This window comes from Nomia melanderi, chromosome 11 (assembly GCF_051020985.1).
Source record: "Nomia melanderi isolate GNS246 chromosome 11, iyNomMela1, whole genome shotgun sequence".
Lineage (NCBI taxonomy): Eukaryota > Metazoa > Arthropoda > Insecta > Hymenoptera > Halictidae > Nomia > Nomia melanderi.
Window position 1 is genome coordinate 2,087,559 of NC_135009.1, and position 17,093 is coordinate 2,104,651.

Here is a 17,093-nt window from a genome sequence, read left to right on the forward strand (position 1 = left end):
ATTTAAAATTTTTCCATCATCTTTGTTCAAATGAATATTTTGAAATAAATAATTACATAATACAAATGTATAAATAATTTTATTTTCAAAAATATAATTATAAACATCATTTTCAACTCTGTATAGCTCTCTTACAAAGACGAGCTAACAGACTATTCATCTGTAATAAACTGTTAATTCCATCTACTATTCCCAGATGTGTTATTCCAATTTCCTGGAATCAAAAAATATAAACTAGCGATTTCATTTATGTTAGAAAAAGATACTTTGTAGTTGTTGAGTGCCATTCAAACCCATTGTAATGTTCCATTTCTACACCAAAGAGTAACAATTATACCATGAAAAAAGTAACACAATCATCCTGCTTAAATTTGTTAAAATGAAATAGTAAAAGCATGATTACGTAATATAGCATTTTTCAAATCTATTCCTACAATTACCCGTGACACTCACAACATTAAATCAGTACCATCTACCAACAGTAAAGTCGTCTGGCCGACGACCCAACAGCTAATAGTGCACAGAAACAAGGACACTCAACCACACGCTCCACCCCGGTCCTTCCAAGGAACGTAGTAGTCGGGCATCTGTGTCCTCAGAATTTCATAAACAGAAGATTCGCCGAAACGAAATTCGACGTCAATGTTCGTTACATATCACTTCATTACATTCTATTCTGTCTGCTTTCTTCGTCACGCGGCTCAGTCAAAAACATAAACTGTCGTTCTATAGCTGTTGACGCGACATTTCGAGTGGAAGAGACTCCTTGTCCCTGTGACTTACTATTGAGTTTGTGGGTAACCGATCAACTTACGATCAGTGGACAGTACTTAACTATATTTGTTATAATATTGAAAAACAAAAGAATAATTTAATTTACCTTTACAAAATCTAATTTTAATGTTTCTTCAATTGAAAGGTTTTTACAAACTCTGAATATATTACTAATTAAATCTTCTGCAGAATAGCCCATTTTCCATAAATGCTCCATTACCTGATAATATATTTAATTTCATTACGTATGCTGTAAATGATAAGCAATACAATATTAACAAAATTTCTTACTGAATATGCTTTTGAAATGTTCCCATCTGTACAAAACTCTAGCATTTCTTTAACAAGTAAAGGATGAGGTTCATCACAAACTTTAAAGACATTTTCACTATTTACATGTCCAAAACCATTGTATGTTGATTGTAAATTATTCAAGGCCTGTCTCATGTCACCTTGAGCGGTGAATACTATTGCTGAAAGGCCATCATCTGTATGTGAAATCTGCTCATATATAATGAAAAATATTATTTAATTTCTCAGTAATATTATTCTATACTTTTTTAAAGAATATTAATATAATTTCTTACATTTTCTTTTGCACAAACTTCAAGAACTTTTGACAATATTTGTGCATCCGATAACTTTCCATACCTCAACATGGCACAACGTGATTGTATAGGTTCAATAATTTTCTCACTATTATTACAAGCCAACGCAAATCTCGTTGTATTACTATATATTTCCATTGTTCTTCTCAATGCTTGTTGCGCACCATCAGTCATACTATCAGCTTCATCTAATATTATTATCTTATGTTTACCTTTTGGAAGGTTTACCTAGTTGCAAACAGATATGAAATAATTAGTAGAAAATTATACACATATAATAAGAATATAGCGTAAAACAAATTACATATAGGAACCTTCTTCTGAGCAAACATTTTGATCTTATTCCTGACAACATCTATTCCTCTTTCGTTTGAAGCATTCAGTTCTAGTACTGCTTCTTTAAAGACTGGCCCTAATAAAATACGTGCTAAACATAAAATCGTTGTAGTTTTACCAACTCCCGGTGGTCCAGATATAATAATATTTGGACAATTTCCATGTTGTGCAAAAACAGAGAGTCTAGACACTGTATCTGTATTCCCAACGATGTCCGAAAAAACATGTGGTCGATATTTCTCAATCCTGAAGGAAATTTTTAATTTTATATTATTATTTTATTCCTCATACAATACATAATTAGTGAATTCTGAATACTTAACCTCAATAATCTGAACCTTAATAATATAAAAATAATGTCATTATTTATAACAACATACCATGGTAAGTGTGTAGATTTATCAGTTTTATCTTTAGTTTTTGGATTAGTATTGCTTGTCGATGGTATAATATCTATGTCCATTGCTTCTTCGCCGGTACTAGTACCTGCCATCTTCAAAATTTAAGCTCGAAACGCGGGAAATATAATGCTGCTTTCCAACCATAGATTGTACAAATATGTAGAAGCTCAACCTTTTATAATTTCTGTCTTAATGCTAATAGAAAGTTATATTATCGACCGGTGGAATGATTAATCGGTAACTTAAAAATGTTATGAACAAATTAAAATTTTGTAAAAACAAAACTTCAATTACTAGAATAAACTGATGTATATATAATGAAACATGCTAAAATTTTAAAATTAACAAATATATTATATGAAAAATAATGAAAAATATTCTCTATTATTAATAACGTAGAAAGTAAAGTTAACAAATGTGCTTATATATAATTTATATTTCGATACAGTTGACTTTCCAATTCAGTGATTACATAAGTTGTAATTGAAATTAATGTATTTATAAAAAATAAAAATTGAATCACGGAACCTTGATAATTCAGATACCTGTAAAATCAATATTAATATTTAATATATGGAATTATTTATACCACATCATATAAAATTAAACTCACATATTTAACAGTAGTACATAATATTTAACATTTACGCTTAATGAAAATTGTAGTTAAAATTATATGTTTAATGTCGATTTTATCATCTGCAATTTCATGTGTACGAACTATCGTATTGTCTCTGAAGAGGTCACTCGTATCGTATGAATTTTTCGTAAAATCTCGTAAGATTGTCTTCCTTTTATAAGTATCTTGTCGGTGGTTTGCGGAATGAGAATCCAATATGGCAGCCATCGTGATATCTGCAGAAGTCAGTGTCGTGGAAATGTTTTGAACTCGTTGAGTAATCGTGACAACCGGTCGACATACTACGCATAGGTTAGTAGGATGAAACTACGTTTCATTTGTGCTTTCGTTTTTCCATTTTAATCGATCGATTTGTGTCAGGAAATCGGATTTTGGTAAAAATCATTTTTCTCATACAATTGAACCACTAGATTCATTCGGCCGCAGTAACGTTCCAATACAGGCATAGGTTACCTCATTTTTTAACCCTTAAATTAAATATTAGCTTCGTTAAACGAAAATTCGGTGCTCATCCTGTTCAATTTAAAATGATAAGTTTAACGCTACATCCGTTTTACAATCGTATGGGTGATGCGTGTACGTTTTTCGCAACGAGGGTGTGTGCATGTGCGTGTCAGGTGAGTGGATGCTGTCGATGTATGAATGCACGTATTCGTCAAATGTTTCCAAATTGTTGCGTACCTTTTTTCGCCGAAACGAACGTTGATTGCGAGTGTCGCGCGTGTTTGGACCTCAAGAAAGAAGACTCGTTAAGTGCGTCTTTGACACATCTCGCCATGCTGCACGAACAGCATGGTGCCACGATCTACCACCTATCGAACAATTCTCTTCGGAACAACAATCGGTAAGTTTACATATTATTTTCCTGCTAATGTTTCGTCTCACAATTCTTTTGTCGATGTTCGAATAACAGAATACAAATACCGTTTATCAGCGACAATTTTATTGTTTGAGCCTATTCAATAAAATTGAAAAAACATGAGATAACTGAAACATTTCACAGAGTATTTTATCTTTTCCATAAAACAATCATTGTTATTTAATTATTATTCTGATAGTTGCACTCGTTAATTACGTAAATCGCACGGGTATACGGAAATGTCCTATTCATTTCAGTATACCGATAATCATTTCCGGTTGTTCGTGGAAGATATTTCAGTACTGATAGGACGTGATTCTTTCATATACATTCAGCTCATACCCTCGGAAACGCTTTTATATTATTTTTATATTACTATATTATTATATTTATGCAACAGAAATATTATTCAAGAAGAATTATTTACTTTTATTTCTATAATGGCAGTATATAAGGATATGTGGTTCTCAGGAATTTGCTGTAATTCATTACGTATGCCGATTTATTTTTGTTCACGTATACGTAAGCAAACTTATTAATAATAATTAATTTCCAATAGGAAATCAAATATTTCTATTACGTAAAAGGATCAGATTTTAATGTTTACTTTTATTCGCCACGTAAATAATTCTATTTGAGGCTTGCGTAATTGCAATGATGGTTCGAGTTAATACGCTGCTGAAAAATCGAATAATTCGAGAGAAAACAATGCCGCATTCTTTTGACCGCGTTATGCATACGCATCTGTCTTATCGCACACGAGGTAGCTTTGTTTAATCCTCCCCCGTCGGTGGCTGATTTAACTATATTACTCGACATGCGATACTTACTGGAACGTTTATGTTAGAGCGATAAAACGATGAGATTTGATAGTGCTGATCTGCACGGTGCAAGAAAAAGCGGCTATACACTCGCCGACAAAAGTTACGAAACGAAACGATTTTAACACTAGAACTACCGAGCATTTAATCCGATTGACATGTAATCCATATAAAAATTGTAACAATAGATTACTTTCAGTTTCTTCGGACATTCATTATAGTATTCAATTGAAACTATTTATTTTCAAGATTATTTCGAATATTTTTTGAATATTCGTTTTTAAGGTATCAATAATTATGAAACAAAAGAACCGAAACGAGTCATTTTGACTGGGATGATAGTAGTGTTAACATCGTTTATCCAATTCACCCTTTTGTATAATTATTTAATGGAAGATAATTTTCCATATGGCTTTAGGTTTTCATGAACGTTTTGTTTTTTCAATATCATATAATTTCCTGTATAACTTTCATAAGTTTTCATTTATATGAAAATGCATTGTACCGATCCTGCTTAATTAGCTTGTTTCTATTGCTGGAGTACACAATGTATACTATACATATCAAATCTGAAAAAATTTGATTTGAAAATAAAATGAAAAGTAAGCTGTTCGGAATAACTTTTTGGTTCTTTATTTTCAATAAAATCGTTTGAGAATATAAAGTATATTAATTTGAAATAACGAATGGCGTTTTTTATTTCGAAACTTACGAAAGAAATAATTGGCAAAATGATAAAACAGTAAAATTTTAGTTGAAGGTCTATGATAGCATTAATAAAAAGTGAATGAAGGAAAGCGTTATCTTCTTAAACGATTGAGGGTTGAACGTAAACGCGTGAAGCGTAAAACTTTACTGCTAATAATAAAATATAAAAGGTATAGAAATAATCACGATACAATTGAGATAGACAAGGTTGAACAGTTTTATTATTTTAAATACAAGATTGTATTTTTAAAGTTATTCTTTGAAATATAATAAGAAAATTAAAATAACGTATCAAATGTTGTTATTTCGAATGTGCTTGAAAAGAAAAGTGAGAAATCGTAACAGATCGCTGCCCGTTGGCGTTAAACGAGAGGCTTTGGTATTGACAGGTTTCAAATAGTTCTGTAAGTTCATATCCTTATCGATTAGTTTAGGGAATTTCTATAGAAATTTGCAATGTCTAACGTTTCCATACTGTTATGGTATACACGATCATATATACCATTGAAGTGTAAAATTTAGAACGTATTTATTATAGTGTGCATACCATTCAGATAGAACATGGGAGTATGTATAAAAACAGGTACCCAATGTTCGTATTTAAGAATTTTTAATAAGAATAAATAATGTTTAGTATTTATATTCTTCATTATCTTTTTTTCAATTTTTTATTTTATACAGTTTTATCTTATGTAGATAACAGTAAATTGTATGAACGTTAATATTTAGTAAATATTTTATTGAGTATGCGTATTTTGAAATAAGTTGTTATTAACACTACTAATAATTATTTTTATATTATATTACTAATGATCATTGTTAATTTGTGACAATTTTTAATACATTTCATGTATGTTATCTCGGAGTTTACTGTACTAACGTGAAGGAGATAATTGTCATAGATATGAGTGTCAACGTCTTTACACGTTCAACAATCATTTTCATTGACAATTATAACAATCAAGCTGAAATTAATGAATCTTATTACTATTTGTGGTTTAATGCTTCGTATTTCGCAGTATAACCTCAGCGACTATCCGTAAATAAGCATTACTCATGTGTACATGTATTTATTATATACATATTGCTAAATATGTCCTACTATTTGTATTCAGTTTCAAGGTGAAAACAATTTTTGATGAATGTAAAGTGCACGCACGCCTACAATTTGGAATCAACATCAGACCTGACTCTCTTTTATTTCAACCTTTTTCATTTTCATTTTGTTAAGTTTTGTTGTCAAATACAAACGGTTTCATTAATCACTATTTAATATTACAAATTGCGTGAAATGAAATTGCTAAATTATTAGATGAAAATCAGTTGATGAGACTAATGAAAATCATACTTAACGTTACATCATTCGAAGAACTTTTAATTGCACTTGCAATAATGTGTACGTGTTTTATTGTCTTGTTTATTTTCGTTTTTGTCAAAAATATATTATGCATTAGCAATTTCTTGGAACAAACACTAAAATTTTTACGCTGTATTAATGGTAGTTTGTTAATATTATACGCATCATTATTTCGATATTCTAACTATAAAGTGTTTAAGTTGCATATTTTAGTAATGGAAAAAAAATAAAGAAAAATAAGAAATATCTTGCCCATATAGTTAATTATACGTTAATTTACTATTTTTCAGGGTATATCTATTTTTGTGCGAAATAACGATAGTTTACAAAACGATTAATTTTTATTCAGATGCTTGTATTTTTATATAATAATATCAGTAAATCAACTCTTTCTAGCAACAAACAGCTACGTTTTGAATTAACGATATTTTTGTCTGTACAATGTGTTCAGGACTGGTAGACGTTGCAGGAATACTTAAACCTACTTTTAATCAGTTTTGCCAATCTGGATTATTCGTTCCCATGCATTTTCTATCGTCCTAACGGACACAGATTGTGATTTATTCGGTTCTCTAGTGAATACATTTGAAACTCTGAATTACTATTACCACTTGAATTTATGGCTCAATGTGTGAAATCAGGTATGCTGAGAATACGATGGACATTTTCTGCTGTTCCAATTATATAGTAAAATGTTTTCCACCATGTGGAAATTAATGGGAATTGTGGTTATGTTCTGCGCTTCATCATTCGCAAACGGCAATATCTAACTTAGATTACGAAGAGAAGTAGCACGATGGACAGTTTCGAAATGTGACTTTAACGAGGGACCGATTTTAAGTGTATCACTTCGATTTTAATGAGCTTTTGTTAGATGATAATATACAAATTCCTAATTTTTATAAAAATTGTGTTTACGTATAAAACTAATATCAAATTAAAATCAAAATTAATCTTGAAATTAAAAATAAATCTTACATGTCTAATATATAATATTATAAATGTGTCATATACTTCTATAATTAGGATATAAAACAATATAAAGTTATTAATGTATATTTTCCTCGAAGCTATTTTCGTATTTGATATTTTTTAGATATAAACATTTAAAGTTATGTACTACCGAGATGTATTATGCGAATAAATTCAAACAACTATTCTTGTGTTGGGAAGGTGATATGGTTTTATGGGTCATAAAGCAAAGGTTCAAGGTTACTATTTCCGTTTGCTCCAAATATTATTCAATTCTGTTTTACAATGTTATTTTGGTCGTAAGTGTATGTTGCTTTTATTGATGGCAATTATCAAGTAACAGTAAAAATACAAATAATAAGCAAATTACAATAATTCATAAATAAATAAATAAATAAAGAAACATTAGTAATGTTTCAAGAAATACTCGTAATATAGTGCTAAAATTTCTTATACGTATTAGTAATTTCAATATAAAAAGTATTTTTGTATCTACAAGGAAGAATAAAAAAAAAACTTGTTCGTAAGTTGCAGAAGAAGTGATAGCTATGTCAAAAATGAAAGTACGATAATTTAGGATACTATTTTATTCAGGGACTGAAAACAGTTATTATATCTGTTTATAAACAAAATACAGAACCGACAAATAACAGTTACAGAACAGATATAATTCAGGACCGATATACCCAATAACAGTTACGACTTTATTTCGGTTCTTCATAACTGTTTTAGTCGGAACCGATACATAACGGTTTCAAACAGTTATTTTCAGAACATTTTCAATCCCCAGTTTTATCTTTCAAACGAATTACTTTATATATAATCTATTAACAAAAGTGATTCATCACATGCACATTGAAATGAAAGTAGTATCACTGAAGCGTCACTCTGCCAAGTGTGTTACGTATGTTTTTATATATAAACCAACAATTTTTACAATAGTTCATGACATTTTTTAACACTAGAACAACCGAGGATTTAACATGATTAATACGTAATCCATATAAAAATTATAACAATAGATTTTTAAGGTGAAACTATTTTTTAAGTTATTTTGCTATTTAATTAGTTAACTACGTTTGACGAGTATACACTTCATCTTAAAGCTTGAAATGATACTAATTATTTCTACGATGAATTTTTTATTTTTTCAGATAAACATGTAATTTTACTTTGTTTTACTTTGGTTTTTCATGCAAATATACCCTAGGTGCATTTGTTTTGCGTTTGACGAGTATACGCTTTATTTTTTGATTTTATTGCACGTAAAACGAGAGATTTTTCGAACTAAATTCTACAGTTCCACGGTTAACGCTTTTAAGATATTAATAGTTGCGAAATAAGAATACTAAAACCTGTCATTTTTACGGGTGCGTAGTTCTAATGTTAAAAATCCTGATTGCATTTGACAGTATGCAAGTATACATGTACAGTTACAAGCTGCGATTCATTTAGTAATGCAAAATTATACATAGTGTGTTTCTGAATTAAATGCTTCATGAGAAATAGTCCACAGTGTATATCAAGTTACATAGTTCTTGAAAAAATAAGTATAGATTAAATATTCATACTTGTTAAATTTTGTACTTCTATTCTATGTGTAGCAATTATCATGCAGTATCGCATACTTTTTAAGCACAATGAAAAGAGTATTTCAGATATGCAGTAATCGAATTGATAATTACTTGAAAATTAATTAAATAATTAATTGAAAATTATTCAATATTTATATCTAATGCTTTGAATATCTGCTACTTTCTTAGGAATTCTATTGTCTTACGAAAATTCAATGCAACTGACGTCGGACAATTGAAATTTTTACAGTTATGAGGGATATTTTAATACGTTGAATGCCGCACGATTTAATAGAGTAAAATACCCAAAATGGAAAAATTAAAATATTAAATCATTTGATTGAATTCATTTTATTCTTATTGCACGATCATCTAGCTGAATGTCACCACATTAGATAGTATTATTTATAATATAAAAATATTTGCAAATTATCATTTAATTCACTGAATTATAATAATTCGTTTTGGTTTGGGGTCTTTGGTGACCTCCATGATATTCGACGTATTATGTCAAGAAAGTCAAGAAAGAAGAGCATTACACGATATTCTACCATTAAGTCATTAAGAATTTTATTAAAGTATAGTTTTCTGTAATAGGCAATCGTGTGCTACAACTTAATTATTACTGTTTATTTTACTATTTATGGATACGACTATGTTTTGTGGGTTTATTTACAAAAGTGTAGTCCTCAATGAGACTGTTTATTTAACGAATTCGCTAATTGCTGTGTCACATCTTAACACGTTGTTCACTGGTCAGAAATATTGTATAGTTTTATTTGCCTAAATAATTTTGAAAGTATAAAATTGCGTAAATTGTGATTACAATGTTGGTAATTGTATTGCATAGTGTATATTTCATTTGTTTCTGTATTGGTAACCTCTTAATTGCAATTTAGTAGTTTAAATTGTAACATCTCATAATCAAATTATTAAAATGAATTAAAATGAAAATAATCAACGATGTGCTATGAGAACTATCACAGTGGTCACCTATGGGTGTGTCTTCTCTCAGTGGAGCCTTTGTGGTCATCTATGATCGATGTTAACGCTTGTTCAACCCAATTAGGAGATCACCCACCACTGTTCCTTTGGCAACGAATTACCATTTATTTTGTTTATTTTTTTCTTTTCTTATTTACTAAGCCTTGAACCGAAGTTATTTGCAATTCAATATATGCCTTCTTTTTTTTCGTAAAACACAGTTATTAGCAAAATCTGTTAAATGAGTTCAATTAAAGCTAAAGAGAAAGGCTATAGTTATAGTTTTTCTTAGGTGGTTGCCTAAATGTGAATATGTACATGCTTTAGAATGACAAAAGTAAAACGAATATCATCCGTTATAAAATTTTGAACAGTATAAATAACTAGATACTAGATATGTTTTATTAAAATATGTTACAAAAATAAATGCTATTATAAATGTAGGTATTATATTAAAACATTTCAAGCAGAAACGGTTCTGACCATTACAGTTTTCGTAGTATGTAATTATCTTTTTCTGCAGTTTTGTTCATCGTTTCGAAATTTACAATACTTATCTTGTAAAGTAGTGTACAATATTTTCGTGTCAGATGCGCTTGGTGTTTTTGTTTTTATGGCATACCTTCTGCTGAATAGCTGTGTATATTTAATAAAAATGATCCTTGCAGATTTCCGCCACAACGCGTTAGGTATGTTATAAATGCCATTATAAATTCAATGTACTTTGATTTTTCTACTTACTGTTTATTTATAAACCAGTAATGCATTCGTAACTGAAGTATGTAGTGACATTTATGTGGATAATATTATATACTACTTATCAATTTTCTTAAGCTATTGTATGCGATTATTTAATCTGAGAAGTCTACAACACATTTATGTTCATTGCAATTAACAACTTTTAGATTCCCGCACGTAACGACTTCACATGTAAAGCTTTTGACGAACTATAGACAATCAGTATATTTACGAACTCTGCAGAATGTTTCATGAAAACCATTATTAAATCCAATCTGTCTTTTCATTTGAAAATAATAATACCTTTCTTTTTAAAATAATACCTTATTTTTTACAGCAATGGGTTTGCTTTGTTTTGACTTTTTTAAAATATTTAATCTATTCAGGTATATAGCGATAAATTTTGTGAATAATTCCGATCCGATGAGTATTAGCAGCAATTAATTAATGCTTCAATTATCCGATACTGGTATACCAGTTAGTTGTAGAAATTATATTATAAATTATATTATATTCAGTATATCATCGCATGGAATAATAACACAATGGGTATTATAGTGTAAATATGTGAGGATCGGGAATAATGTGTAGGAATATACAAAAACTAATAAATAAGTTAATACTAAGCGGAATATTTCGCAAAAAATGCCTGTTTCGTATCATCAAACATAAAATGATCTGCGGGTTGTGAGTGACCGATATTCCTCTATCGAAATATTCCGCAACTTCTGTATTATTTTTCATTTCATATTTACCAATTGAGAACGGGGCAAAAGTTACGAAGGGATTTAAGAACTTTTTACGCTTTGAAATTTAATTATTTCTCTTTCTCCTTTTCAGAACTTTCAAAGAACACTGTAGAGACTTATTATGGAGACTTACACCATTATTCAGCAAACTAACATTATAGAATTTTATTTTGAAAATTACCACTGAATAATACAGATTGAAAGATTCCACTGTCGTAGTTTATAATTAGCCCTGTCTATCGCTTTATTTAATGGCTCCTTTTGAGGCTATCTCAATTGTTTGAGTGTCAAGGGTTTATAATACAAAAAACCCGGTCGAAAAGTACCAAGCGCTTCTTTCTTTTCAGCTCAGAAACTAAATTACGCTTTTCTATTTTTACATAAAGAAATTCTAAATACTGTGATCGTTCCATTTTTCCATTTTTAAACAGGTAGTAACAAAAATAGAAATAACTAATTAGAAGGAAAACAAAAGGAGAATATTCGAGCTGAAATACTGGTGTTCGAACAGACATATGAACAATGGTCATAGAAAATTCACTTAATCGAATTCAACTCTGCGAAGCCGTAAACGGCGATCGTTTATTCAACCTAATCTTTCGAACATCACTGAAAAAATCTCCAGAAATTGTATTTTAATATCCTTTAACCCTTTGCCTTATGATTTCTTCTTCAACTCTGATCGATACGACTATTTTTCCATTAATAATTTATTGTAAAAAAAGAACAATTCTAAGCATATTCTGCGTTTGTGTTTGCTTTTAATTATAATAATTGATTAGAGAAGAATAATATTTGCTTTGAATTTGAATGAATTGAATAATATTTGTTTGTTAAATCATATTGAAAATCTTCACCACGAATCTGACACGTTATAAGACAAGAGATTAAAGGATAAAAGTAACGCACATCGGAGTACCCCACCGAATTTTATAAGATTAACGAATGTCGATAGAAATGCATATGTTGAGTAACTTTTTCCTCAGACAGAAGTGTCGTTGTTTTTTTACTTTCCAAGATAATCGCGAGAAACTTTTACTACCCCTACATTAAATTCTGTATACTTGTATACGTCAGCACGCTGTGGGAGGATCACAAGCATAGCCACACACTCATGCTCAGGTACTAGATAGGTACCTTCCTCTACAAAAGTTTTAAACCAATCGCGTTAGTTTCATACGTGTTGGTGCAGTCGAGTTGTTGATGTGTCGAGCGCGCTCCGATTTTGATAATTTTCAAATATGTTGTTGGGTACATGATTTTGAACAACTTTCTCCCTTACATGTTGTCAACGGAAGGTTTTAGTTTCCGAGATAATCGCGAGAAACTTTTGCTACTACTACATTGAATTGTGTATACATGAGCGCGCCCGTGAGGGAGCCAGGCATAGCTCTATGTCGTCGCATCGGCTCCATTGAGCTCCTCTACAAAAGTTCCATCCGGTTTACTCAGCAGTGACAATTTCTAACGTTGTTCCGTACAATACATAGACATGAGTTTCAGTGTTAGATAAAAGAGATCGGTATCTGAAGAGGGGTGTATACTTTAAAATTATAAAGGATAACTTATGAATGTTTCGAACTCTTTTAATTTACATTGAATTTAAATTAGAAGAATTTTTGACAATTTTAAGATAAAAGCGTGGGTGAGGAAGCGGCAGTACCCCCTTCCCTCCATGATGTACCAACCAAGTCATACCGATCTCTCTTATCTGAGTGAAACTTATTTTTATATGTACAAAATCGGGTACAAAACTACCCCGATTGACTCAAATTATTGGAACTTTCGGCGGCTATGCTTGCGGCTGTTTCACAGACGCGCTCACGTATATAGTAAAATTAGATATATGGGTAGCAAAAGTTTCTCACGATTATCTTGGAAACTAAAATACAGCGACACTTTTATCAAAGGAGAAAGTTGTTAGGAATATGTATTTTTACCAAAATTTGTCAATTTTATGAAAATCGGAGATGTACTCCGATGTGCGCTACTTTTACTCTTTAACCCAGTGTTTCTCAACCTTTTTTGTGCCATGCCCCACCTAAGCCTCTCTAAAATTCTTATGCCTCTCTGTGTAACATGTATAAAATTTTTAATATTATATTATAATATTTTTATAATATTTTTGCTAGTTTGTTTACGTGCGTAAATATTGTGAAATATATAAAGTGATATTTAACATTTCAAATTGCCCCCATTAAAAATCAAATTGCCCCTCTGTAGGGCGACGGCTCCACGTTGGGAAATACTGTTTTAACCAGTTAACAGCGTTTGACGAGTATACACGTCATCTTAAAACTCTAAATGGTACTAACTTTATCAATGCTGGACTATTTATCTTTTTAAACAAACATGTACTTTTTCTTCGTTTCGTTTTAGTTTTTCGTTAGAATATATTATAAGTGCATTTTGCCTACAATTGACGAGTATACACTTGATTATTTGATTTTATTGTGCGCACAATAAGTGATTTTTTAAACTAAATTCCACGCTTAACAGGTTGAGGAAATAAATTTTAACTCAAATGCTTTTTAAGTCAAAATTATTGATCTTCAGAGCCATTCGTCAGTTTGCTTCACTCTCTATATACTTAGTATACCTTACGTTTAATAGTCATTATAACTAGTAATAAAGGAAAATAAGAAATGTTTGAAGTAGAATAAATCATTAATAACTTGATGTTGTAATTCCCGCTGACATGAGCTCGTCTTGTGATCAATTATTGTGGTTATAAGGGACCGGTTGTACAATTATAGCCGTGATGCAAATAGGTTAATGATTTATCCACATATAAGTACAATTTCGTTCATTTGATGATACCTATGTTTGAAAATTTTGTTTAATACCTCCAGAATTTCATTTATTTTATTCAGTTTGTTATCTGCATCTGCTGTTTCATTGTTTTTGAACGACAATTGGAAAAGCAATTCGAAGCGGTCTCTGGATATGAATATTTAGAAATGATTATAAATACGTTTTATCTGTAAGTGTATCAGTTGTAGGTAATTTCACAAGGTTAATTTACGTCAGAAAATAAAAAAAGAGTATTGCTTGATTCTCATTTTTATTCGTTTATATCCTCATCTATACCTAAATAATTGGATTGTACTTTCAATCATTTGAAATATCCTTTTTATAACCAGTAAGAAATAAAAATCTTGTATATTACTGGAATGCTGAATTCGAATCTTAAAAACTTGCCCAAGCGGAATTATATATAATTTAATTCCTACAATATCTAATTATCTTTATCTATTCGTATGTCTGTTATTATAGTAAGTTTGACTGCCGGGAGGTGATGTGGAAGGGAGAGAAAGAGCGAGGGAAGAAAGAGAGAGAAATCGGTCACTGTTGGTATTTTAACACTTAATCTGCAGGTCGATTGCGTGTACGCTTTTACGTAATGCGGGCAATTTTCCTCGTTTAGAAGAAATTAGGTAGTCCTTTATTAAAGCATTTATTATACGTTGGATATACATTGGATTTAAATAATTTCCTTTTAGTATTTTACGCTTAAAAACAGAATATTTCATTATTCGTAGATAATGCATAAAACCAAAATACGTAGAATTTCTTTGATTCGGGCCTTGATCTACAATATTATGTCAGGGTCATGATAATGATTTTAAATTAAATTTGAGAAATTTAAGTGTTATTTATATATTTTTAAAAAATATAAGTTAAATATTACTTTTCTGTTATCAGTCATCAGCTTTTGAAGTAAACGTAGACAGAAGATAAGCATAAAAATTCTTCCTTTTCCTAATAAATTATTAATGATAAAGTAGTTATATCGATCATAGTTAAAGAATAAATCATAGGGCAAGGTATTAAATGTTAAAATATATTGCAGTATGAGAGAGCTCTGCATCTGATTTATATAAAAACAATTTTCTAAAACATTGTTACATATCTCACATCAATAATTCTTACAAAATAGTAATTGTAAGCTTAATTTTAGTAGACGTAAATTTTGTGAATATGGAATCGAACTATTCGAAACTTCTTACGTGGAGTAGAATGTGCGTTCGTGTCGATGGCGGCTCATTCTTTTCTCTATATGATTACTTTATTATGAACTTTTACTAAACAACCAGATTATTAATTTAGAAAAGTATAGTAAACAACTACTGATCGAATTACATTATTATGTAATGCGAATTATAAGACATTTAATAAACCAAATATAAAATTCATAGATTTAAATTGACAGAATAACATACGATATACAAAATACAAAACACGCAAATCATGTATGCACGAAGTCCATTCGGAACACTTTACATCGATTATATAAATTAACATTAGTCCAACAACTACATATTCAGAAAAGGAATTGTTTTTCATTTTTTACTAAACCAATTTGAATGAGATATATGCATTACCCCGTTCACTATAATTACCGGACTTGCCACCATCCGGTTTTTATTTATTTCGAATATTGCAAAATTCGCATGACGGGAAATCGTTTAAAAATATAGGAAGAGTAAAAATATACTTATCTAATTGTTTTTATGAAAAGGCACAACAATTTTAGGGAAAAGAGATATTCAATTTATCGAACACATGGTAAAATGTTTTAAAGCAAAATGATATTTACATAATTGATTAGGTAAATTTGATATTGAAATGAAGAAAGTTTATACGAATTTTTATTAAATTCAACGAAAAATGATATCCCGTCATTACACGTCGTTAAACATGAAGTAGAACAGTAATTCGTGTTCAAAGTTAATTAATGCGCTATTCACTCCGGTTCGCCGCAAACATTCGAACGATTGTCATTTGCACGAGACAAGTACAAATTTGCCAAAGTGGAGAGCAAACGAGCATTCGTTCAATCGGTCCAAACACCTCATGATAAAACAAGTAAAGTGCAGGTTATTACGGCTCCAATATTTCTCAACATGTGTGTAACACATGAGTTATTCAGAAGCCAATGCGGTTAAGTCGATTTTTTAATATTTTGCGATTTTTGTAAATTTTAATGGAACAAATAATATTCTTTTTAGTTATTAAACCATTTACTTGTTTTTTCGGTTTTTCTAGGTCAGAAAACCCTTCTTGTAGCTTTTGAATATGTTGCATAATATTTGCAGAAGTCAAAACATTAATTTTCTCAATTTTCGTTCTTTGGGCTTAACCGCATTAGCTTCTGAGCGACTCATATAAACATTACAAACATTCATTTGTCTGTACTTGTACGTATTGTACTTTTCCAAAAAAGAATTTATGAAGTACAACTGAATGCACCGAAAAGCCGTGATGCGAACAGATGTCCATAATTAAGATAAACAACTGTTGATAAGAATGTAGATTTTATTTAATCGTATTACTTAATATTTTACGATTACATTCTGAAAATAATGAAAATCGCATTATGGTTTTGGGGATAAAACATAGCTCCACAATATTTATTTATTTCTTATTAAATTATTTATTAATATCCATATACTTATTCATCTCATTTAATTTTTTGTATTAGTTTATTGTAATATAATATTTATATTTTAATTGATTTATATAAAAAGTGTATATAAAATTTGCGTGCGTAGCAGTGAACGTGTTGAGG

The 17,093-nt window shown here is 30.0% G+C and overlaps 3 protein-coding genes across 4 annotated transcripts in view; 2 read left to right on the forward strand and 1 right to left on the reverse strand.

The window, feature by feature from the left end:
* Positions 1–62: 62 nt before the first annotated feature.
* Positions 63–2,266, reverse strand: RfC4 (replication factor C subunit RfC4). The gene is made up of 6 exons (XM_031994623.2): positions 2,099–2,266; positions 1,697–1,964; positions 1,362–1,610; positions 1,066–1,275; positions 881–994; positions 63–214 (listed from the first exon to the last, which is right to left on the reverse strand). Exons 1-6 carry the CDS (start codon positions 2,209–2,211, stop codon positions 113–115), a joined length of 1,056 nt encoding a protein of 351 aa, XP_031850483.1. The 5' UTR covers positions 2,212–2,266; the 3' UTR covers positions 63–112.
* Positions 2,267–2,899: 633 nt separating this feature from the next.
* The window catches only part of Nca (neurocalcin homolog), a 484,597-nt gene continuing 470,403 nt past the window's right edge, over positions 2,900–17,093 (forward strand). Inside the window, exon 1 of one of the 2 annotated variants that reach the window (XM_031994624.2) lies at positions 2,900–3,050. The gene's annotated coding sequence lies outside the window, so the exon portion shown is untranslated. Of the gene's footprint in view, positions 3,134–17,093 lie in introns of both variants that reach the window. The other variant, XM_031994625.2, reaches the window with a different exon arrangement.
* LOC143175096 (uncharacterized) overlaps positions 3,144–17,093 on the forward strand; it is a 272,623-nt gene continuing 258,673 nt past the window's right edge. The window contains 2 exon segments of the mRNA XM_076372218.1: positions 3,144–3,504; positions 3,506–3,603. Of these exon segments, the coding sequence (XP_076228333.1) occupies positions 3,287–3,504; positions 3,506–3,603 (316 nt within the window). The 5' untranslated portion in view covers positions 3,144–3,286.